This window comes from Sordaria macrospora, chromosome 3 (assembly GCF_033870435.1).
Source record: "Sordaria macrospora chromosome 3, complete sequence".
NCBI lineage: Eukaryota > Fungi > Ascomycota > Sordariomycetes > Sordariales > Sordariaceae > Sordaria > Sordaria macrospora.
Window position 1 is genome coordinate 2,376,257 of NC_089373.1, and position 22,916 is coordinate 2,399,172.

Genomic DNA, 22,916 nt, shown 5'->3' on the forward strand with positions numbered 1-22,916 from the left:
CAGTCGTTTCTTGAACATCATGGAACGGTAGTATATGTGGGATGTGGTAAGTGACTGGAACTTGTTATGTGTAATTTAGCTCGTAATGGTATCCTTGATCAGAGCGGCCATGTCAAAACTCCATGTTCACCGTCTCCTGATAATCGGTCCTCTTCAATGACCTGTGTGACCCCGTAAGCCTCCACTCTACTTCCTCTCCTTAGCGAGCTTCTCCGCCGCCTTGGACAGATCCTTCAAGGCATCTTGACGCTTGTACTTGGCATCCTCGATAACACCTGGGAGACAGAATTATCAGCAACGTGAACACATACATGTGCGTGCATATTTGCTTACCCAGATCGGCATCGCTCGAAAACTTGGTGCTCCAACGGACAAAGGTGGTGCCGGCAAACTCTCCAGAGGTTACGGCCCAGAGACGGATGGTATTGACGACGCTGGAGTAGGTCAACTTGGGCTCGGCGTTGATGACACTGAAGGTAATGAAGTGCTCGAGGGACTGCGTAGTAGGAAACGGGTTAACGACAAACGTTCGCTTTGGAAGGACACGGTAGTTTTCTTACGCTGTGCTCGTCCTGCTTGAGCTCAACGACGTCGCCATCCTTGAAGGTCCACCTCACGATGTCGGTCTCGTCGCTGGTTCCCTTGACATGCTCGGCCTTGGAGATAGCAGACCAGAACTTGTCAAACTCCTGGAGCTTGATGAAGTGCCAGACAAACGAGATGGGGGCCTTGATAACGGCACTCTCGACGACCTCGCCGATGAAGCTGAAAGTCTTGCTCTCGGTAGACATGGCTGGATGAGGGTGTCTTTTTGTTGACTGTTTTTGTTCAATTGATGTGATGTGTGTGGACTTTCGAGATGATGTGAACAAGGCTTTGAAGTGTGGTTGTACAGCAAGATTGAAGCAGAGTAGTGTGGTGGTGTTTTTGTTTGTTGAAAGGAGGAGAAAGCCGACAGTTGGAGTAAGTTGGAGAAGATTCCAAACAGATATATTGGGCTGGCCCTTCAATACGTCATACGGAGATCACACCACAATGATAGGATGGCAGGCGCGGGGTTTGGTGTTTTCTGTGGTTTCCATATGGAGGAAGCACTGCACCTTCCCGTCTAAGAGATGGCTGCATTCGCCTTCCTTTCGACAATCTTTGTCTCAGGCAACTGCTGATTCTTCACCATCACTCCTTCCTAAGTGGCCTTGATGGTGACTGCCATGCATATTCGAGGAACTTATACGAATGCACCGGTCTTGGCAACCATGCAACTAAGACGTTGCTGATCTGCACATCAATTATACATTTCTTGGCGTATCTGGATGGCTTCGCTCCACGGGTTATTGGATCTCAATCACTGATCATATTGCAGGCACTCATAACAGACACGTATTCACTCAAGGCATTATCACGACCAGCAGATATCACAGAGCAATATTAATCCAACTTGAGGTATCGGAGCGGTCTAGAAGGTATGCTGGAAAAGGAATACTGACAATAAGGAGAAAGTCTTGAATCCCCGCTAACCCATGCTCGGAATCCCAAACCAACCTACAACTCCATAAACCATACATGTCCTTGTACCACAACCTGACTTTTCCGAAGTCTTTCTGATGAAACCCTTTTTCCTCGTACAAACTCCAATGCTCCAGGTTGTCTCAACAATGAATTTGCCCAACTCCCTTGTGTCCCGGCCCGCCTTCAGGCTTTGAAACATACCTCTAGTCCCTATTCCCAAGTCCAAGTCCCCAGTCCTGTCCCTTCCCCAAAGAACTTTTCTAGTCCATCACAGATATTCTTCCACGGGGTTGATCCAGCACTCGATTTCCTTCTCGGCAATGGCAACGACAACGGGCCTGTTCCCGAGCTTTCGTCCATACATGTTGGCGTTCACATGTTTTAGAAGCCAAGTCCTCCCATCAACTCCGCCAGTCTTTGGTCGTCCTTCTCCTGGCCCAGTCCGCCGCCTCGCTGGAAAAACTCATATCGCGACATCGACACCGTCTCCTGGCAGCACATACAGATCCAGTTAATGGAATTCAGATGTGCGCCCCCCTCCTTGTTCCTGAAATTGTAGGCGTCGACGCCATGACGAGTCATACACTTGGGGCATGGCTTATGGTCCTGTTCGCGCAGGCTGAACCGAAACTGAACCCACTCGTTGAGGCGATAGACTTGGTCCAGGAATTGGTCGGCTCTCAGAAGCCTGTGACCGAGGCATAAGTCCGCCGTAATCAGCTTCTGGCAGGAGCACCGAAACATCTTCTTGGCGGTGCGGAATTGGCTGGGCGCGTTGTCGGCGAGCGCTTGAGCCAGCGAGTTAGAGGTGGGAGGTGTGGCGACCGGAAATGTGGTGTCATCGTGGAAGCGCATCATGCTTTTGGCGATAGCTCTAGGCTCGTAAATGTCGTTGGTTCCTTCAAAGTGTACTGGGCCGTGGTTCAGTCGCGCTTCGGCTTCCGCCCATCGAGGTTGCTGCTCGGCCTCCTCCGCAGAACAAGGGGCGCATACGAAGGCGCGCGACTTGATGATCTGGGTATTGGTGAACCATTCAGGCAGCCCATTGAGAACGAGAAGTCTGCTTTGGTCACTGCACCCCTCGCAAAGCTTGTGTGGCTCGAGATGGCAGCGGTCAGCACACGTCCGCACCACTCCATTGTGCGCTAGCTGCGGATCGATGGCACAAGGAGGCATCGTAGTAGCCGGATCGACTCGGGCGTCGCGCATACAGAAGCCCAGGGCCGCATAGCCTGAATGCTTGAGCTTTTCGATACTTGGCGAGCTACACTCTGGGAATCCTTGGTGAGCGGGGAATACTCTGGGCATAGCCAGCAGAGAAGGGATGGTAGGGAGGCCAACGATGTCGGTGTTTCCGCCGGGGTAATAAGGGAGTCCGCGAGGAACCGGAGGCATGGGTAGGGATGGCTGGTAGAATATCATGGGCAAGGCCTCGCGCGCCTTCTTCTCCCAGTGTCGGCCTGGCAGGTGGTCGGCTGGTACGGGTAGGTTGTGGATCTCAATCCCGTTGGAAAGCTGAAGCACTCCGGGTTTGGGGCAGCCTCTCGGTCTGCGCCTGTAATCCTGGCCAACCGATAGCTTGCTAAGGAGCTGGACGAGGTCTGTTGAACAAGGTCAGCTTCACAAATTTCACACAAGGAGGGATTCAAGACCGGGGAGAGGGAGCTTGCTTACCTTGAGGGGATGATGCAGGTGCCATCATGTTGTTTGTGTTAAGGATTGTTTCTGTCTTGGTGTTTTAGGTGTGTGTCGGTCTTCGTGTACTGCGAGGTACTTGGATGACGGTCTTGAGGTTTGTCAAGTGGTGTGAGGAGGCAGAAGTTTGAAGCTCACTCTTTGGTGGGAGAAGTTGCTCAAGTACCCGTGAAGGAGGGAGTTGACTGTTGGTAGATGTTGAACCTTCACATGGTCCCCTACACGGTGGCAACAGAATAGAGAGGCTATAAGGCCGAGTTCGAGTCGCTGTCATCTGAACAGTGAGAAGAACAGCTAGGTTGAAGTGGGCTGTTCAGGATGACGAACCTTGATCCGAACCTTGACCCCTATGTGGCCCCTCCGAAGTAAACATTCACCGAGCTCAGGAGCTGTAGGAGAACAATGGCATTGTTCTTGCGGACAGTCCTGTATATGCCAAGAGCGTGAGCGAGGCCGGTCGTGGTTTGCGCTTGGACCATTCTCTTGCGAACATGTCAACAATTCGAGAACAGATGAGCTATTGTTTACGGCATAAGCTGGACAGCTTGACCGTCGTATCGTAAAAGTACTAAGCCTGGGGGATTAGACAACTCGGAAACGAAAGGTCAGGAAGATTTGGGGGATAGCATATATATTAGTGTGCCAGCAAGGTGCTTGGAGATGATGAACAGCTTTGGTGAACTGATGTGCACAGGTTTATATGAGACATGCAAAACTGAATGCATTCAATGATCAAGCTGTCCAGGGTCAGTGCTCAACAGTCATCCGCAACTGCTGTTCTTGTTTGGCGAAGTGAGGGGCTCACCAATGATCCTGTTGGAAGGTGTGACCGTGGCTGGCGGGCTGGCAAACCCCTGTAACCCCAGACGGGATGTACCGAGGCCTGTTGTCGACCTCACAGAAGGGGACTCGTGAATAGTAACTAAGAGCAAGTGAATGGTAGGGCTGGGTGAATGGCAGAAATGGAAACCATGAGCGGAATGCACATGGTGTTACCGCCGAATTGGACGGAAGAACAGCTTGATGAATACCTGGTTGATCATCCGGATCATTTCCGTCATCGCGGTCTGTTTACATCGTATATACGACGATACACTATACAGATTGAAGCTGTGGAACGTGGTCGAGGGAGTGAATGGAACACATCGTGAAATGTGGCTGTCGTGAGCTATATGCGGTTGAAAAGGCGAAAGATGCTTGTCGTCTGGCAAAGAGCAAATTAACATACCGGTATGTGTCTACTGCGCAGGAAAGGCGAAGGGAAAACAAGCCCACCAACACAAATGGCGAGAGCTACAAGATAAGAGCAATTCTGCAGCTTTGTAAATTGTTCTGTTGCTATATTTCGTACACAGATTAAGCGTATATTGCCAGTTAGCTGCCCAGTGTCCTGACGGATAGCGATGGTCCGTTCACTGTCCCGTCTTCCCAAGACCCGACACCTGCAAACAAAGATGGGCTTCTGCGAGGGATGTAACGAGTGGACTGGACTCGTACAGACCAACCCTAGGGTGGCTCAACAAGGCCTGTGATAACGAAGGACTGCCTCGCTAACAATTAATTGCCAGATTGTCTATCAAGCCACAGATATCAATCTCGAAAAACATGACCCGATCTGGACACCACCTCATTCCTGATATTCCCCGGTACCTAACCTATCGACCATCCATGCCCACCTTTAGGAGCGGCCGACGCCGGTAATGGCGTCCATGGCTATGGATTTTGCGATACAACGTCGTTCGCTGTCACTGGACATCATAAAGCATCGATATCCACTTGATGGAACTGAATGGATGGCGGCACGGCGTCTACCTCCTGGTTTCCAAGCGCGCTGGAAGGCTGTGCCACACGCTTGCTGAGCGCCTTTTGGCGATGCCGCAGTGGTTTGCCGCGTGCCTGGGACGCTGCACTCTGTTGCACGCCGTCAGTTTGCCGACGGGAGTTCACGGGCCCATGCCATGGCCAGACAAGGAGGCGGTTGTCCCGCCGTCAAGGGCTTGTTTTCCTGGGAAGCATCATCATACTCTTCAAGGAAAGAGTTCCCGCCATCCATCTCGTCAACATTCTGGAGTCCAAAATCTCACGTCATTCCTCACCCGAAATTGGCCTAAAAACACTGGGCTTGGATGGTGCAACGAAAAGCAACTCGTCGAGGTCTCGATTCCCTCTCACCAAGACCGCCGTTTAACGAGCCACGGGCCTATAGGGCCTAACACCGAATGGGTTAGAGACCCTTCAACTTGACCAAGCCAGTCCAAGCCTAGCCCAAGATCAACGCCTCAGCCGCAATGCCCGCCCAGCAAGGCAGGTGAAGCTCTCCCCAGCCCCAGACAGGGGGACTGTATCGTTGCACGAGTAGGGGACCTGGGGGACCTGGGGACCCATATCCCCAAGATGGTGGGTGCATGGGTTCTTTTAGCGTCTTGAACCGCGTTGTCGTTGTCGTCGTCGTTTTTCTCGTCAGCTTCCTGCCTCGTCTTTTATTCCTCTCCTCTCCTTTTCCGCTTCCGCTATTTCCCTCATGCTCTCTCCCACCACGCTCGCTACTCTGTTGGTTTCACTTCTGGATGGATTTTGTCTTTCGTTTATGCTCGCCATCAGTCAGGCTTTTGAGCTTCAAGTTTCTTCGACAACACCATAATCGCTGGGGGTGGCCTTGATAGCCTACCTTTCTTTTTTTCAGTTTGGTCGACCAGCTTTTCAAGGTCACATACTGTAACCACCCCTTTTCGGCCTTGGCGGAGAATTCGAACCTGGTACACTGCCGGAGCACCAACGGACTCGGACACAATGCTCGGACTGCATAGATTGTCAATCCTCCCGCCAGCTCTAATTGCGCTTGTTCTCACATCCATCCCATGCGTCGCTGTCACTATCGACTTCTTCGACTTTCCGGTCACTGCATATGACTGCTTGAACCAAGCATCCACCACATCCAACTGTGCCTCGGGGACCCTTTCTGAGGCGAACTCATGCTTCTGCAACAATGGAGGAAATTTTCTTACTGGGACGGCCAGGTGTTTGGCAGAGTCGGATCCCGGAGACCTTGCCGAGGTGTATAGCAGGTTGAAATCCACCTGTGCCGCAAATAATACGCCGTTGAATGTTGGTGAAGAACAGTACTATTCGGCTGCCGGCTTTACTGGTACGGCGAGACCGACCAAGGCGACTGCAACTGCAACCATAATCTCAATTACAGTTTCGACTCTGACCTCAGCGCCCGCCTCGTTCATCACATCGACATCACCCCCAGGAACCACCGTCAAAAGCGCACCAGTGGAAACGGCCACGTCCGGGAGCGATGCCGAGTCGTCGCGGACGGGGAGTGATAGGGTAGACGAAGATGATGGGTTATCGACAGGAGCAAAAGCAGGAATCATTGCTGGCTCGACAGCAGCTGGCCTGGCCGTGTTGGCAGGCTTGATCATGCTCTTTGTGCGATATAAGAGGAAAAAGGACGGGGAAGAGTCGCACCCGATGCTCCCAGAGCAGCACGGCAATATGCTGCTCATACCGACTCCGGCTGAAGCGCGCGCCCTTGAGGAGGGCGGCAGTACCTCTGGCAACTCGGGCGAATTCGACGCCAAATGGAGACCTTCATCAAAGCCGACTGATCGACGCACGAGCGGGTTCAACTGGGAATCGCCATATGATTTGGCCTATACCGGGGAGGAAGCTCAACAACCCAAACCCCCAAAGAAAGCAAAGGAGATGAAAGAACGGGGCCGAGCTGAGCTCCAGGGTTGCGATCGCCAGCCAGTCGAGATGTCGACACAAGCGCTATCGCCAAAATGGAGAGTGTCGGATGCTGCTGCGCAACGATACTCGGGCACGGAGTGGGGGGCAGCGGACCTAGCAGGTGAGACAACCGCATTGTCTCAGGGCCGGGGCGGGAGGTCATAGAAGGTGCATAATGCGTGGGTTTTGTGTTGTTCTTTTTGGTTTAGGCTTTATACCCCGGGAATGTGACTTTCGTTTCTTTTCAAGCTCTCTGATATTCAAAAAGGTCACTTGGGCGAGGCGTCAAGGGTATTGGTTCATAGAGAGCAGACAACAGCCCAAGATGGAATAGGTATTGATATGGCTTGTGCATTTGCCTCAATGAGACGGCGGCATGGATCACATATGCATCACCACCTCCTTCATTCCCGCATCCGCATCGACCAGATGCAGCTTGAACAGTTCCCGAGCCTCGCACACGGATCAAGATGAGGTTTGTTTGTTCCTTCTAGCCCAGGGCAGACGTACCCGAGGGACTGCCGGCGTCGTCTGGGCCTGCTGCCCCGCGCGCTTCTCGGAAGCTATGGGCCACTGAGAGCCAAAGACTAGCCATTCTAGCGTCTCGGCTACAACCTCAATTCCACCTCAACTCGCAGCAGGCGGGGACAACACATGCGATATCTGTGGACCACCGAGGACCTCCTGCCTCTAGGGTGCGTTCGTGCTGCAGTGAGGCAGGCATGGCAGGCATGACAGGCACCACTGGCCTAGAGGAAGCTATTTCCTGCACATTGAATCACTTTTCCAGGCTTACGTTTTGTTTCTCCTCCAGTCCTCTTCCGCCTCTTTTCCTCCTCCTCTTCTTAAGCATCCAACCATCATCAATTCGAGGTTTGCCTTCCGTTTGTCTCTCTTCAACCTCCCAACGTCTTTTTTTTTCCGTCTCTTGCTGCAAGTGTTGGGTTCGCTGGCTTGCTGTCTTACCATCATTAGAGCCTGAACATTTTGGAACCACCTCATTTTACTACATCGGTCAGCATCGTTCAGGCCCCATAAGGCTTATTCCAATGCGTCCTCGCCCTGCGTGAGGCAAGGCAACATTAGCATGCGTCAACATTACATAGCATGCTGAAGGCGGTCATGTCTAAAAGAAACACCACAATCCAACAACCACACCAAAACCATACATACATATGTACCGGAAGCTGGCTTTTCCACCACGCACTCTTTTGGGTCTCTCATCCTTTTCACTCTTTTCCGGCGGGCTACGCTAGGGTCCAGCAACCGCCATAGCGACCACCCAACAGCAACAGCCGTCTTCATCGCGAGGATTCCACAAAACTCATCAGACGTGTTTCCTCTTCCATATTAAAATGGCAGACATCACAGGGTACGGCTTAGCCGATCTATGGCCCTCCTACAGTTGTTGCCGGGAATTTTGGGTATGTGGCTGCAAATACTTCATCTTCTTCCTGCTCTGGTTTCAATATCCTTCGGGCAAAGACACGCGGATACCGTATCCGAGCCGTGCCTGCTTACGGCGCCTTCAAGTAAAACCCGAGGCTTTGTAGCAGATTCATCGCTAACACACATCTACAGATACCCTCTCTCGCCAACTTTGGACCGCACTGTCTTGGAATCGTCGGCCACATCCCCGCTTGGATCTCGCTTTGTGTTTTCGTGCTTCACTATGCACTTGTCTGGTTCGATCGATGGCGCCCCATCTGGCTACGAAACTTGACTGCCGAAAAAGACGATACCAGGTTTCAAACCCAGGATCAAGAAGCCAGCGCCAACCATGACGAAAGCTTCGAAGATACTCCGTTACTGTTGCGGAATCGACCGATCGTATTTTCTCGCAAGAAGATATGGACACGCTGGAGTCTTGGTCTGCTCGTCCTCAATCTCACCGGTGCCGTCATGAGCATATTTGGTGCCGCCATGGCCCATCAAAGCCCCACTGAAATCCAGCTACATCTCATACCTCTCATCCCCAACGTAAGATGCGACTCCTTGGTGAAATGCATGGGTCTGTCCTGGACTTTGTACTGACTTCCGACGCAGATACTATCGGCATTGCTCATTCTCGTCGATCGTCCCAGAACTGTCCGAAGATCGCTCTTTACCATCGCCGCCACGCTTTTCTTCGTTCAACTTACACTTACCACGCTTGCCCCACGCGCCATCGGAACGGCATGGAAATGCCTTGCAACCTGGGCCGGAGGTGGCTGTATAACTCTAGCATCCATCATCGTCATGCTCAACATGCCCCTGCGAGACCCGCTATTGAGTAGCTCCAAGATCGGGAAGCCTTTCGCCAAGCCGGATTCCAGTGTACGAAGCCCTGAAGACATCGTCACTCTTTGGCAGTGGATGTCTGTGTCCTGGATGGGACCCCTGATATCTACTGCCTGCAAGAGGCAGTTACACGATAAAGACGTGTGGCTTTTGGCATCCGACTTCCAGCACCGGCAACTGCACCTCCTTTTTCGGGAATTGACTGGCACTGTACTTGTTAGGTTGCTCAAGGCGAATGGTCTTGATCTCATCCTGACAACATGCCTCGGAACACTCGAGACTTTGGCTGACTTGTCAGAGCCCATTCTACTCAAACAGCTTCTCAATGCACTCATGTCAGAAACCGCTACCATGCGGCCAGCCTTTATCTATACCAGCCTCATTCTCATCGCAAGACTTCTCAAAGCTCAGTCTGGCGTCTTCAGAATTTGGTATGAACGACGCAACTACGAGCGGTCGCGCGGCGAAATGATCACCATGATTCACGACAAGACATTACGCCGGAAGGCCTTCACTATTGCGACGGAACTGTCCCCGCCAAGCTCACAAGCTACTACGTTGCTGGGGGAAGAAGATGATTCCCTGGATGATTTTAACAACGAGGATGTTAAACCTTCTCGATTCCGTGTTCTCAAGTCTTGGGCCAAGGGGGTGTACCAGGGCTCAAAACAAAGTCCTGTGGTCTTATCTCAAGGAGAAAAGGAGACGCCTGCATCAACTGGCAAAATCCTCAACCTCCTCCGCGGTGACGTGTATGAGGTGGCCCAAAGATTCTGGGAGGCATCAACACTCATCACAAAGCCACTCAGTGTCATTGTTTCCATCGTTCTTCTGTGGAAGATTTTGGGATCTGCTTCATTGTTCGGCATCCTTGTCATCGGCTTCGGCATGGTTGTGAACTATTTCATGATGGGCTTGCTTGAAAGGGTAGAGAAAGAGCGTCGTGGTATAACCGACGTCAAGCTCGAGCGTACCAGTCAGTTTGTGGAATCACTTCGTCATCTTCGCTGGTATGATTGGCAGGACCGATGGCTTGAGAATATTATGGAAACTCGACAGAAAGAGTTGTTGCAACGCATCAAAAGCAATGTTGTCAGCAGAGGCATGAACATCATCAACAACACTACCTCATACATGTTTCCTGTTGTCGGATTCGCGGCATATACGCTTATTCTGCGCAAGCCTCTAACAGTCGACATTGCCTTCCCAGCCCTTGGTCTATTCACTATGTTGCAGAACAACCTCCGGGAACTGCCTCCACTCTACACATCTCTGATCAACGCCAGAGTTGCCATGCGTCGCATTGAGGATTTTATGCTGGAGCCGGACAAGGACGACAACGAAGATGACAAACCAGCCGCTGCCCTCCTACCGGGTAGTCTGGACATTTCTGTCCGGGGTGCATCTTTCTCGTGGCCAGGTTCTGATACAACTGTCCTGAATAACGTCTCCTTTGTTTGTGAGCCAGGTTTAACATTGGTCTGTGGTAAGGTTGGCATTGGCAAGACGGCATTACTACAAGCTATTTTGGGCGAGCTTGACCAGCATTCTGGTGAGAAGAGTGTCCCTGCCGAAATGATCGGATACTGTGCTCAGATGCCGTGGCTCGAGAGCATGAGTATTCGTGACAATATCTTATTCAGTACCCCCTTCGACGAAACACGGTACTGGCAGGTGCTCAGGGCCTGCTGCCTTGTGGAAGACCTCAGAAAGTTTAAGGGAGGAGATAGATCCCTTATTGGAGAGAATGGGGTAGGGCTCTCCGGGGGCCAGCGGGCACGTGTGGCTCTCGCCCGGGCTGTTTATAGCAGGAGTCGGATTCTGCTTCTCGATGATCCTATCGCTGCCCTTGACCACCAAACCGCCGAAACCATCTCGCGCAACCTCTTTGCCGACAAACATTCGCCACTGACGGCGGGTCGGTTGATCGTACTGGTTACTCACCGCGTCGATATTGTTAAGCAATATGCCTATCAAGTTCTGGATATCGTTTCTGGTGGACAAGTTAATACTTTTAACAGAAGGGAGATTGCGGAACACGAGAAGGAATTGGAAGCACAGACCGCTACAGCACCGCAGAGTTCATCAAGCGCCGAATCTTCTACTAGCCAACATACCGACGCTTCCTCGTCGGATGAAGAGGAGATGGCGGCGATGGTTGCTAAGTTTATCCAGGAAGAACACAGGGTACATGGCGGTGTTATGGCCACCGTCTACTGGCAATATGTCAAGGCTGGTAAACTCTCCTGGTGGGCGACGATGGTTGCGCTCTGTTTACTCATCCGGTTGACCAACCTCGGCTACAACTGGTTCTTGAAAGAATGGGGTGAACAATATCGGAAGCCAACCGAGCTCGATTATGGGCTACACACTTTGATCTCCCAACCTGGATTCAAAACCGACGGCCTCATTGAGCCTGGTCGGCAGCTTTCTCCACCTGAAGAGAATGTACGACCTTGGCTTATCTGCCTAGCAATCATCGCATTGGTCCAGATCCTGTTCGAAGCTCTATCCGATGTTGCCCTCATCGCCATCATCTACAATGCCGGAAAGTCCCTCTTCGCCAAGGCCATGCGCTGTGTCACGAATGCCACATTCCGCTTCTACGATGTGACACCTGTTGGTCGGCTCATGAATCGTCTTACCTCCGACATTGGCACGATTGACGGGCAGATTGCGGTCCAGGTGTTACTCCTAGCGTTCCATTGTCTGGGCTGGATGACCTCGATGCTAGTGATAGCGACAGCAACACCGATCTTCATTGTGCTCAGCGTTGGCATGACCGCCTTATTCGTCTACATGTATAATCAGTACCTACCAGCATCCCAGGACTTGCGTCGTCTGGAGATGGTCTCCCTGTCGCCGCTTTTGTCGAATTTTGGCACGCTTCTCGAAGGCTTGACGACAGTACGTGCCTTCCGCGCAGAACCACATTTCCAGAATCGCATCATCGCCACAACCGATGATTTCCAGAAGATGGACCACATTTACTGGTCATTGCAGGCCTGGTTACAATACCGTTTCGATCTTGTATCAAGCTTTTCAGTATACGCCCTGACCCTGACCGCCATTTCCCACGGGTTATCTAGCGGCATGGTCGGCTTCGTACTAGCCGCCGCTGCCAACTTTGTGGAGAGCACGCATCAGGTCTGCCGTCGTTATGGAGACATGCAAATGCAATTCGTCAGCGTTGAGCGCATCATCGAGCTTCTCGGTCTCGAGCAGGAGCAAGAAAACACTGATAACCCGCCTCCGGCTGGTTGGCCTTCTTATACTGATGACATCGTCTTCGACAAGGTGACGTTGCGCTACGCACCAGAGTATGACCCCGTTCTGACGGACGTGAGCTTGGCCATTCCCGGCGGATCGACTGTGGCGGTGTCAGGTAGGACTGGCTCCGGCAAGAGCACGCTCGCGTATGCTTTGCTCAGCACGATCCAGCCTGATGCGGGTACAGGCGGCCAGATCCGTATAGGTTCTGTTGACATCGCCAAAGTGGACAAGCACATACTGCGCCGACACATAACCTTTGTGGCGCAGGATCCGGTCCTTTTTGCCGGTACGCTAAGGGATAATCTTGATCCCTTAGATGAACACAGCGAGGACGAGCGGGCCAAGGTCCTGAAGACAGTCCTGGACAACGGGTTCACACTTGACACCAGAGTGGATGGCGGTGGCAAGAATCTCAGCCAGGGCCAGCGCCAACTGGTGGGACTAGGCAGAGCAATTCTCCGAAGGAGTGCTATTGTGATTATGGACGAGGCGACGGCGTCGATTGACGTGGAGACGGCAGCGTACATTCACCAGTTGCTGAGAAGAGAGTTGAGGTACAGCACCGTGATTACGATTGCGCACAAGGTGGAGGCTGTTAAGGATGCGGACTTTGAGATTGTGTTGGACGAGGGGCGGGTGGTAAAAGCTGGCAGGAGGGTTTCTAGGCTATAGGTAGGCTCTACACAGGAGTGGTAATGTGTGGGGAAATATCGTATATTGTTAAAAGATTCAGCGGTTGTTTTGCGGATTATGGTAGATATCATCATGACCAGCGTATATTGGCAATGGAGTATCAGTTGATGTGGAAGAGTTATGGGTTGTATCACATCAAAGCCATGGGAGATTAGATCAAGAAAACATTTGGGCCCCAAAATATTCAGCCATATGAGTGATTGACGGGACAAGCGAGATGAATGAACTCTCATAGAACTAGTTACGAGGAGACATGCCTATCCAAGTCAGAGTGGCTTTCGTCGATTCTCAGCTACTGTGCAACCGTACGGATCGTAGTCCTCGGTGCCGATTGCACTACTTCATTCCTGCACTTGGCTGTCCGGCTACGCCATCGCCCTATACTAATCAATGGAAACCTTCCAGAAACCGAATAGAACGTTCTACCCGTCCGCCCCGTCCCTTTTTCCATTCCTTTGTTCCTTTGTTCCTTTGTTCCTTTAATCCACTACCCCTTTGTCACCAACAAAACACGATGAGAGATCCGAGATGGGAAGATCCCAGATCAGGGGTCCCCAACAACAACACGGGAGCCCGGGTATCTGGGTCGATCATGTCATTCCATTTCTTTGGTCCCGATTCCCGAGAGGTGAGACATCGACTGGCGGCGAGACAATGACTGACCCTGACACGTGAAAACGTGGGACGGAAGGTTCCGTCTTGTACAGTATTCTCGGGACCGGTCGACTAACTGTTCGAAGTTGAAGACGGCAGTGCAGTGTGTTTGCTGCGCATGTCTCTAGGACTCTAGGACTCTATTCTAAGGAAAAGGAATGGAATAATTCTAGAGTTGTTTGGGTGGAGAGAGCTGGCAAGCTAGGTAGTTAGTCCACGACAGGCAGCCGGGAAGGTAGGTTGGATTTGGCTCTGAGTGCAAGAAGAAGAAGCGTTCATCTATGGTAGACAGCATTGTGTGGACATCAAGGCAAAAATTGGTGATCATGATATGCCATCAAGAAAAAAGCAGCATGAACTGAAGAGAAACACCGTCGATTGAAGATATAAACAAGGAGTGAATTATGTTATGTGATCTTGTGCTAGCGTAAGCTAAGCTAAAGTTATGTCCATCAATCAATCAATCCTATCATCCTTCATAGGTAGTAGCCAAAAATCATAAAAGGTTCATCCTCCATCCCCACGTTGTATGTGTCATAAGGTACCCAGGGATACCTAGGTAGGCAAGTTTTGCAAGAGTCCGTAACTTGGTTTAAAAAGTCTTCCTCTTCTTAAAGAAGAGCAAAGACCAAGCCGGCAACACCCAACAGCCCGTTCCTGGCCGCAGCACCACCATTGGCAGCGCCCTCAATAGGCGGGGGCGGGATGGCGCTGGAGCTAGGGACGGGAACGACGACGACGGAGCTGATGGTGCCGACAGGGCCCGCACTGCTGCTGATAACCGGGGCGGGAGGAGGAACAGAGACGCTGCCGGTAGCTGAGCCGGTGGCGGTGTAAACGGGGCTGTCGCTGCTAGGAGCAGGGGCCGGAGGAACGGAGACGCTGTTGACGGGGCTGTTGCTGCTAATGACGACAGCGCTGGAGCTGGGAGCAGGAGGGGGGACAACGACGGCGCTGGAGCTGGGAGCAGGAGGGGGGACAACGACGGCGCTGGAGCTGGGGACGACAGGAGCAGCCGAGGAAGTCACGATAGGCATGGTGACAGGGACCGAAGAAGTGATGGTGCCGATAGTGACGGGGACTGAGGAAGTAGTAGGCTCAACGGGGCAAACGGTGGTGCCGATGGTGATGGTCTCGGTCGTGACAGTGGTCGAGTCGGCCGGGCAGTCGGTGACGGTGATGGGGCACTTGGTGATGGTGTGAGTGGTGGTGGTGACAATGGTGCTGGTTGTCCACTCAATCTCCGAAGAAGAAGACTCGACGGGAGCAGCCGAGGTCGAGGAGACAGGCGCCGCGGAAGTGACGGTGACGTGGGTGACAGGGACCGAGGAGGTGACGGTGGGGATAGTGATGGGAACCGAGGTGACCGGGACGGAGGAAGAAGCAGGCTCAACAGGGCAAACGGTGGTGCCGATGGTGATGGTCTCGGTGGTCACGGTGGTGGAGTGAGCAGGGCAGTCAGTCACGGTAACGGGGCACTGGGTGATGGTGCGGGTGGTGGTGGTGACGATGGTGCTGGTGGTCCACTCGGTGGTGTCGGACTCCTGGGCGGAAGTGGTGGAGGAGACAGGGGCCGCGGAGGTAATGGTGACGGGTACGGACGAAGAGGGAACGACGACAACCGAGGAAGTCTCGGGCTCCTCATCGTCGCAACCGTCATCGGTGGTCGAAGAAGAGACAACAGGGGCCGAGGTGCTGATGGCCGAGCTTGAGGGGGGAACGGTAATGGTCGCGGAGGTAGACACATAGGTAGAAGTTTCGGGCTCCTCATCATCGCAGCCATCATCGGTGGTCGAAGACTCGGGAGCGGAGCTCACGGCAGAGCTGGGAGGAACAGTGACGGTGGCGGAAGAAGAGGGAGAGACGGTAACGTCAATCGAAGTCTCAGGCTCATCATCGCAGTCCTCGTCGGTGGTCGAAGACTCAGGAGCAGCAGAGCTGACCGCCGAACTGGAGCTGGGAGGAACCGTGATGGTCGCGGAAGACGAGGGCGGGAGAGTAACATCCGAAGAAGTCTCGGGCTCATCATCGCAGTCCTCGTCGGTGCTGCTGGAAGCAGCGGGCTCCGAAGTGGTGACCGCCGAGGAAGAAGGCGGCAGGGTGATGGTAGGAGGGTGGGTAACATCAGCGGAAGAAGAGGGCGGCTCCGTCGAAGTCTCAGGCTCATCCTCGCAGTCCTCGTCGGTGGTGCTGGAAGGAGCGGGCTCCGAAGTGGTAACCGCCGAGGAAGAAGGCGGCAGGGTGATGGTAGGAGGGTGGGTAACATCAGCGGAAGAAGAGGACGGCTCCGTCGAAGTCTCAGGCTCATCCTCGCAATCCGAATCATCATCCGTAGTCGTAGACGAAGCGGGCGGGGCACTCGTCACGGTGGAAGAGGGCGGCTGGGTGATGACAGGCGCAGAGGTCGTGGGCGCAACTGTGCTAGTCGGCTCCTCATCGTCACAGTCCGAGTCTTCGCCATCATCCGTGGTCGTAGTCGTCACGGGAGGAGCACTGGTCTTGGTGGTAGGCGCCTCGGTCGTGTGAGTAGCGGTATAGGTGACGCAGGAGCAGGCAGAGCTGACAGCGGTGCGATCGTTGTTGCAGTTCTCCAAGTAGTCCGGAATATCCTTAACGCTTCCATCCAAAAAGCCGGGACAAAACTCGGTGGCCTGGGTCTTGAACCGCGGATCCGTCATCTCATTGTAGCAGTTGTCAGGGTCCTGATATCCCGTGTTAGTAGATAGTCTTGGCTCGAGTGTTATCGAGGAGTGACCACTTACACAGTCAGGATACTTCCATGCCTGGGTGAGGCCGAGGGACAGGGCCCCCAGAGCAAGGGTAGCGGCACGCATTGTGTCCTTTGGATATTCTTAGTTGCTTGCTGTTATAAAAACGACCGACTCCTTGAGTAATACGGTATGTTCACCAACAACGAGAGTATATGGTGATCCTGGTTGTGATAAGTCCTTCCCGTATCTTGTAGACAAGCGAGCGACTGCGGGTGGTATTAGATATTACAAAGGGACGGACTATTTCCCTTGTTGCAGCGAGGAGTAAGAAGCAAGAAAGAGACCGGAGAGGAGGAGGCTCTGGTGGCCCCGAACGGGACCGGACCTCTTTTATAAAGAGAAAAGAGAAAACGACGGAAATATCTCCCCATAGCTTAACCGACAGCCACTATGATCGATAGCCTCTAGGGCGAGCCTTGGCCCCGGGACCTGGAAAAAGGCTGAGGTGCCATTCCCAAAGCGGGCAGCAGCCGGGCAATACGAGATCTAGGCAATATTTGGCATCCGGTGGCACCCTACACAGGTGGTGAGGTAGCATTTTGGGTGGTGAGCTGACAGGGGACCAGGGGGATTATCAAGACCAGATAAACAAGGGGCCGTGGACGGAGGAGTGCCGAGCATTGCGAGCTACACTTGGAGCTACTGCAACCTTTCCACCTGCCATCCCAAGCCATGGTGTCCTCCACGGTGTACCCGCTAGGCCTGTCCATCGGCCTGTCCTTTTTGAACCTCTTGCCCAATGCCAATCGGTCTTTTGACCATCGTGAGCATCGGTTACTCGGGCAGATACCCGCTCTCGACGCTAGAGAGGGGGCTTGGCTCGAGCTTGGAGCTTGGGACCGATGGTGTGTGGTCTAGACGGTTGCTTTTTGTGGAGTTCTTCCGGTGACGTTGTCGCCCTGTCTGCCAAGTGTAGCCGCCCGCAAAGGCCGCCTGAGTACCTTATCAATCCTCCTTCCCTTTTGACAATGGGTTTTCTTGGGACTTTGTGTGTGGGGGATCCGACCCATGGACCGACCCATGGTAATAAACATTTGTTGATAATGATACCTATGTGGGGAAGGTGATGATGTTTGGTGATGATGACGAAGAGGGTAACAATGGTGTTGTTCTCAACCTCTCTCCTCTTTCTCCCCCAGGTCCTCTCTCGTGTCTAAATTCGATTCTCACCGTTGGACCTGCAAAGTACAAAATGCTCGACTAAGCGAACGAATCTCGGTGCGATGCACATACCTAATACGAGTTACACAGGTCCATAGTACCTGCCTTACACCGTTCCTAGGGGGGAAGCGATTTGCATTCCATGTCGTGAGTTGTCCATCATGTCGATGTGGTGCAACAATGCCCCCTTTTCCCCCGAAAAAAACTGTCAGAGACGCATCTTGAATGGCTGTCAGCGCACAAAAGCCAAGACAACACGCCATGCAGCGTTGAGAACAAAGTCCGAGCCGATGGGTTAATGTTAACCACGAGGCCCAAACAAAGGTGCCGTTCAGAAAGCTGGAGAAATATGTGGTTGGATATCGAAAAAGCGAAAAAAAAGTCCTTTGTTCGATCCTTCCCTTCCCCTCCAGCTTGCCAAGGGTTCCTCCCAAGGGCTCACACTCACCTCTCTCGCTTTCTTGTCCGGCCCGGTTGGCTTTGACCCGACCAGCCAGTCGCAGGAATCCTTTCGTTTGACTGGTCAGAATGTCGGTGCCGATGCAGTTGGCTCGACTTGGCTTTCTTCGCTTCCATCCTGTTGAGCCTGGCTTGGAGCCTTGGAGCGCTCGTCATCAGTTCTTTCCTCCCTTTTCTGGAAGTTCCTTCACACCGTTCGTTCGGTCACTTCCTCCCTGAGCCGGTACGTAAAACAGTTGTTGCCGACCATCCGGAGTCCCGGAGAGCGAGCGACAGAGGAAAAGCAGTTTCTCACAGTCACCTTTTTCCCGTCGGCACAAAACTCCGTTCTCCTCGCTCGTATTACCCAGCTGACTCTGCCTTGGAATCTCGCCATGTTGGTAACCTTAAAAATGCTGTTAGATCCACTTCAAAAGTCTTTCCCTGGCACCATCCCGTTCTATATTTGAAGGAAGTGGATATCCTTTTTTGAGCGGTTGATGGTTGATGCTCCCATATGATGACTTCTTTGGTCTTACCACGGTAGGGCTGGCGATCACGGAGAACGCGGCATAGGTACCTGGAAAATAACAGTGCTGTAATATCGAAGAGACCGGAAATGGAACGGGAACCATATACTCGTCAGGTCTTCGAAAACGACCGTCTGATTAGCGGGAAACCCTTGTTCTCAAGGGCTGCTTATTCGCTATGGTCAGCGCATATACACGAGCAAACACCCACCACTTACATGAAGTGGCGTCGGTTAGCGGTCGTCAAGCAGTTAGAAACAGCTTTTGCTTCGCGGCACAATCCAACTGCTGGGTTCCCGCATCAGTGACAGTAAGTAACCTCAGACTGCGAGGTTGAAGTTAGGTAATGAGAGCCTCCTCGGTGGGCATCGACTCTTTCACTTACCTTACCTACATGTTGCGATGTGGACTCACAAATCGCACTTGGTACATATCGTGATTCGCAAGTGGATATCTGGGTCACTCCACACACTACGATGAAATACGAGGGTGACGAGGATGTGTGCGGGGAAGATGTCAGATCTTGAATCGTGTAAAAAAAAATCGAAGGAAAAGAAAACGAAGTTGTAAAAGGGCAAGGAATACGAAGAAGGGCCGAAGTGGCGCTATTAGTTGGGCAAGCTGATCAGCCATCATCAGGCTGCCGGCGTTGGTTTGTTGATGATATGGGCTTCTCATAGCGGACAAGAAGCCACCATTATTATTGAGAATGGTTCGGATTCCAGGTGCAAACCGCAAGAACCGAGTTTGTAGGCAAAGAGTGCGAGATATGACAGCTGCAGTCTTCCGTAGATGCTTGGCCTCTGTGGAGATGACGTCCGGCACTTCATCAACACCAGCACAGCTTGAACAGTATAAACAAGCAAAGACAAAAGGCAGGCTTAGAGTTCGACGTACCTTTTTCCTGCGATTAGGGTTGCGTTTGGGTACTAGTGTGAAACGAAGTCTGGAGCGCGGTTGACGGGCTCTAGGTCGATGAAGAGAATGTTGTCTAGAAGGTCGGCGGGAAGTTTTCCTGTTGGGTTGGTTTCGGTTGCGCTGTTATCGGAATAGAAGAGGATGGTGAATTTGTTTTAGAGAGAATCGTATGGTCGGTTGCCTCGGATTATTTATAGGTGATCAAGCGTTAATCGATCGGTAATGATAGAGAGAGTGTGTCTTCGGGTGCAACTTGTGAACTGCATTACTGCGAGTATGTTGATTATTAGAAAGGCATAGATAATAACGAGGTGGTGGTGAGGAACAAGACGTACAGTGACATGAGTATGGTTGAACTTACGAACAATTCTGCTTCGCTCCTTGTGTATAACTAACAATGGATTTTCACGGCTGTTCCTTCCCCGTCCGATTGTTGTTGGCGTACTGCCTTGCTATCGGTTATGGTGAAGTTGTCCCGCTTCGACCAAATATTCCGTTTGAGTAGATATAAGGTAAGTTAATCGGCTGTATGTGACTGTATTCAACTGGATATTTGTTTTCTGTTAGCAGTTAGCATTATGATGTTCATCCACATATCCAGTTCTAACAGGACTCTGGAGCTTTAAAAAGAACAAGCAATCGGCCGCCTTTAGGCCGGCTTGCATGTTCGCCCAACTGTTAACTTACTATTCGATTGGCAACATCGTCCTCTGGCTTGCTCGATAATCCCTCTGGTAAGACAAGGGTCCGAGCAAATCGACCCCCACACTGCAAGCCACAGCCTCAGAGCCACAAGGCGCAATATCGAATACCTACTTAAGCGTCTTGCCTCTCCTTCAGGACCTCAAGGTTCAAGCCCGGTCCAGCTTCATCTCGGCCACTCTATTAAAGACCGATCTTCAAACATACGTACCGCAACGATATCTCATCAAAAAGCATCACCATGGCGCCTTCATCTCAACCTACCACGATATCTGCTACGGCTACGCTCCCCCTTCTCTATCGCATCATCCTGCTCTATATCGAACCCCTCTTCGCACTCAACGGTGCTCTGATGGTCTTCTTTCAGCCGGCCAAATACGCGGCCTTGATGACGCGCGCCACCGTGCCCTACGATGCCCCCTCGCAATATCTCTACACGCAGATCGGGGGTGTGTGGCTGTACTTTGCCTTCAACCAAGCCGTCATCCTTCGGCTGTACGATGATCTTTGTCTATGGCAGCTGCTCTGTGCCGGCATGCTCCTCAGCGATGCTGCGTATAGCTGGTCTGTGATACAAGGACTAGGCGGATGGAGTAACTGGATCAAAATCGCAGACTGGGAAGCCTCAGACTGGACCCTACTTTGGTCGACTGTGCCCTTGGCAGTAGTCAGGCTTCTGGTTCTGCTTCAGAGTACGGCGGGAGCGAGGAAGGGTGAAGAGAAGGTCGATGAGAAGAGGAAGTGAGCTATTGCCGGTAGACAAAAATGATAAATGACTTGGAATGGAAACTTGATGGCAGCATATGAATAATTGCGCAGGACAACGAGCTTTAATGTACGGGAGAAATACCTAGTCCTAAATATGTTGTATTCGTGACGAAGTCGTCATCGATATTGGGGATTGATGAATGTTGCGGCTCGAGGGGTTGGAGAGAAATTTAACTCCCTGAAAGATCACGTAACGTCAGCTTCAGTTGCTATCGAATATCGAGCACCGTTCTTTAGGTGCTCCAGAGTGAAAAGGAGACAAAACAAAAGATGCAGCCCGGGCGTCGATGACCGAGCAACAGTGAACCTAGTCAAGTAGCCGGGTCTTCCTAGTTGGTGACCACGTGACAGATCCCAGCTGTCTATGGAGAGATCGAGGAACAACCTGACAGCCCCTGAATTCCCCCTGTTGTTTTGATTGGGGGATACTTATTCTTATTCTTCATTTCTTGCCCCTCTGCCCCTCTTTGATCGCTCTCCTCATATTTGAAACGGACAAACTTTTGGCTTGTAAGTGTTGTATCAAGTTTTGGTTAGACGCACCCTGGCACCGCTAATGTGGTGGCCACCAAGTCCTGTTTTGTCTTGCTCATCGTTATCAATCTTGTCCTGTTCCTGCTCCTTTTGGATATGAAGGCCTCCGGGATCAGTACAAGTAGGATAACTCTGGATTGGTAGAACAATGTGAAACATTGACTTGGTGTCGATCGACCAGACGTTCCAGGTTGGCCCAGGGCATGTCCGGGGACTCGACCTCGTGGGCCTGGCTTATATCCTTGCCGCAACATGTGTCTGTCATGCGTGGATGAATCGGAGCCTCGGAGGTCATGTCTACGGATTTACACTCCAAAGTCCGTCTGGGAATCTTGCTGGTGTCGTAAACTGTGATTGCGGCCGATGAGCCCAAGGAAATTGTCAACCCAAAATTAGCAACGTGGTGGCAACCAGAGGGCCGGGGAAACAGAGGTGGTCCCTGCTAAGCTTCTAGTGGCATCTTGTCGCTTGTCCATCAGCCTCAAACACGACTCTTGACCACGAAGCATGGCTCAGCATGGCTCTGAAGCACGGAACCCGTCAAGTGTCTGCCCTGGGCATCGGGCCGCATCTGACAAGTGGAAGTCGGGCTGTTAGCGCATATTGGATCTTGGGGTTGCTCCATCCGCTCATCTTGTCGGCTTGTTTTGATCGTCTGAGTGGTAGAGTGGTTGTTTTGTATTTGACCGTGATTCGATGTGGGAGAGATTGAACTGCGAAACTGCGGACAGAAACTGGACCCCGGCGGGCAATTAGCACCCCACTTTTTCAGCAGCACTTCCCAAGTTATCGTGTCCACCAGGGTGTTCCTGTTCGTTTTTGTTAGTGACGGCCCCCAGCTGAGCCCCTGGCCAAAGTCAAACAAGCCTGCCGCGAATCACTGGGCCCAGAAAGGGAAGAAGGAGAGCGGAAAAGGAGAGGAAGCGGGGCTCGCGACAGGGCAACCAGGCCCAGCGACCGGACCAGGAGACGGGACTAGCCCGATTGTCTTCCTCCACCGGGCTTTGGTCCCGCATCAGCCACTAACAAGGATCCTGCCCGCTGAACGCAACCATTCCTGCTGCGCTCCTCATGCTGTCGCTGTGAACCGCGCCCACCACACGCCCACACAGCCCACTGCACCACTACCTGCATACTTACCCGGGCAGCAGCGTTCGACTCTCCGCCCGACACCTTGGGATTCAACGCTATCGATCCTCACCAGTGGCATCTATCCGCCTTCCACTTGTGTTCCGCCTCCGTCGGTCTTGTT

General features: G+C 52.4%; 6 protein-coding genes across 6 annotated transcripts; 3 read left to right on the forward strand and 3 right to left on the reverse strand.

The window, feature by feature from the left end:
• Nucleotides 1-41: 41 nt before the first annotated feature.
• Nucleotides 42-964, reverse strand: SMAC4_00808 (uncharacterized protein). Its single transcript, XM_003349868.2, has 3 exons — nucleotides 561-964; nucleotides 334-496; nucleotides 42-275 (listed from the first exon to the last, which is right to left on the reverse strand). The coding sequence occupies exons 1-3, from the start codon at nucleotides 789-791 to the stop codon at nucleotides 187-189; spliced, it is 483 nt and encodes a 160-aa protein (XP_003349916.1). The 5' UTR covers nucleotides 792-964; the 3' UTR covers nucleotides 42-186.
• Nucleotides 965-1,358: 394 nt separating this feature from the next.
• Nucleotides 1,359-4,333, reverse strand: SMAC4_00809 (uncharacterized protein). Its single transcript, XM_003349869.2, has 3 exons — nucleotides 3,532-4,333; nucleotides 3,184-3,471; nucleotides 1,359-3,110 (listed from the first exon to the last, which is right to left on the reverse strand). The coding sequence occupies exons 2-3, from the start codon at nucleotides 3,209-3,211 to the stop codon at nucleotides 1,891-1,893; spliced, it is 1,248 nt and encodes a 415-aa protein (XP_003349917.1). The 5' UTR covers nucleotides 3,212-3,471; nucleotides 3,532-4,333; the 3' UTR covers nucleotides 1,359-1,890.
• A 952-nt stretch (nucleotides 4,334-5,285) lies between these two features.
• Nucleotides 5,286-7,357, forward strand: SMAC4_00811 (uncharacterized protein). The gene has a single exon (XM_066089496.1). It carries the CDS (start codon nucleotides 5,995-5,997, stop codon nucleotides 7,105-7,107), a length of 1,113 nt encoding a protein of 370 aa, XP_065946481.1. The 5' UTR covers nucleotides 5,286-5,994; the 3' UTR covers nucleotides 7,108-7,357.
• Nucleotides 7,358-7,647: 290 nt separating this feature from the next.
• SMAC4_00812 (uncharacterized protein) lies at nucleotides 7,648-13,373 on the forward strand. Its single transcript, XM_003349872.2, has 3 exons — nucleotides 7,648-8,366; nucleotides 8,524-8,922; nucleotides 8,989-13,373. The coding sequence occupies exons 1-3, from the start codon at nucleotides 8,298-8,300 to the stop codon at nucleotides 13,165-13,167; spliced, it is 4,647 nt and encodes a 1,548-aa protein (XP_003349920.1). The 5' UTR covers nucleotides 7,648-8,297; the 3' UTR covers nucleotides 13,168-13,373.
• Nucleotides 13,374-14,303: 930 nt separating this feature from the next.
• Nucleotides 14,304-16,876, reverse strand: SMAC4_00813 (uncharacterized protein). The gene is made up of 2 exons (XM_066089497.1): nucleotides 16,605-16,876; nucleotides 14,304-16,544 (listed from the first exon to the last, which is right to left on the reverse strand). The coding sequence occupies exons 1-2, from the start codon at nucleotides 16,674-16,676 to the stop codon at nucleotides 14,454-14,456; spliced, it is 2,163 nt and encodes a 720-aa protein (XP_065946482.1). The 5' UTR covers nucleotides 16,677-16,876; the 3' UTR covers nucleotides 14,304-14,453.
• Nucleotides 16,877-20,515: 3,639 nt separating this feature from the next.
• Nucleotides 20,516-21,378, forward strand: SMAC4_00814 (uncharacterized protein). The gene has a single exon (XM_003349874.2). It carries the CDS (start codon nucleotides 20,604-20,606, stop codon nucleotides 21,105-21,107), a length of 504 nt encoding a protein of 167 aa, XP_003349922.1. The 5' UTR covers nucleotides 20,516-20,603; the 3' UTR covers nucleotides 21,108-21,378.
• The last annotated feature ends 1,538 nt before the right edge of the window (nucleotides 21,379-22,916 follow it).

What these genes read in the sequence shown, in the direction of transcription:
- SMAC4_00814 (XM_003349874.2), top strand. Translation starts at nt 20,604, where the DNA reads ATGGCGCCTTCATCTCAACCTACCACGATATCTGCTACGGCTACGCTC.
- SMAC4_00811 (XM_066089496.1), top strand. Translation starts at nt 5,995, where the DNA reads ATGCTCGGACTGCATAGATTGTCAATCCTCCCGCCAGCTCTAATTGCG.
- SMAC4_00808 (XM_003349868.2), bottom strand. Translation starts at nt 791, where the DNA reads ATGTCTACCGAGAGCAAGACTTTCAGCTTCATCGGCGAGGTCGTCGAG. An exon ending in TCAAGCAGGACGAGCACAGC is followed by an intron (nt 497 to 560) that starts GTAAGAAAACTA and finishes CCTACTACGCAG; the next exon opens with TCCCTCGAGCACTTCATTAC. An exon ending in TTCGAGCGATGCCGATCTGG is followed by an intron (nt 276 to 333) that starts GTAAGCAAATAT and finishes TCTGTCTCCCAG; the next exon opens with GTGTTATCGAGGATGCCAAG.
- SMAC4_00809 (XM_003349869.2), bottom strand. Translation starts at nt 3,211, where the DNA reads ATGATGGCACCTGCATCATCCCCTCAAG. An exon ending in ACCTGCATCATCCCCTCAAG is followed by an intron (nt 3,111 to 3,183) that starts GTAAGCAAGCTC and finishes CTTGTTCAACAG; the next exon opens with ACCTCGTCCAGCTCCTTAGC.
- SMAC4_00812 (XM_003349872.2), top strand. Translation starts at nt 8,298, where the DNA reads ATGGCAGACATCACAGGGTACGGCTTAGCCGATCTATGGCCCTCCTAC. An exon ending in GTTGTTGCCGGGAATTTTGG is followed by an intron (nt 8,367 to 8,523) that starts GTATGTGGCTGC and finishes ACACATCTACAG; the next exon opens with ATACCCTCTCTCGCCAACTT. An exon ending in TCATACCTCTCATCCCCAAC is followed by an intron (nt 8,923 to 8,988) that starts GTAAGATGCGAC and finishes CTTCCGACGCAG; the next exon opens with ATACTATCGGCATTGCTCAT.
- SMAC4_00813 (XM_066089497.1), bottom strand. Translation starts at nt 16,676, where the DNA reads ATGCGTGCCGCTACCCTTGCTCTGGGGGCCCTGTCCCTCGGCCTCACC. An exon ending in CATGGAAGTATCCTGACTGT is followed by an intron (nt 16,545 to 16,604) that starts GTAAGTGGTCAC and finishes ACGGGATATCAG; the next exon opens with GACCCTGACAACTGCTACAA.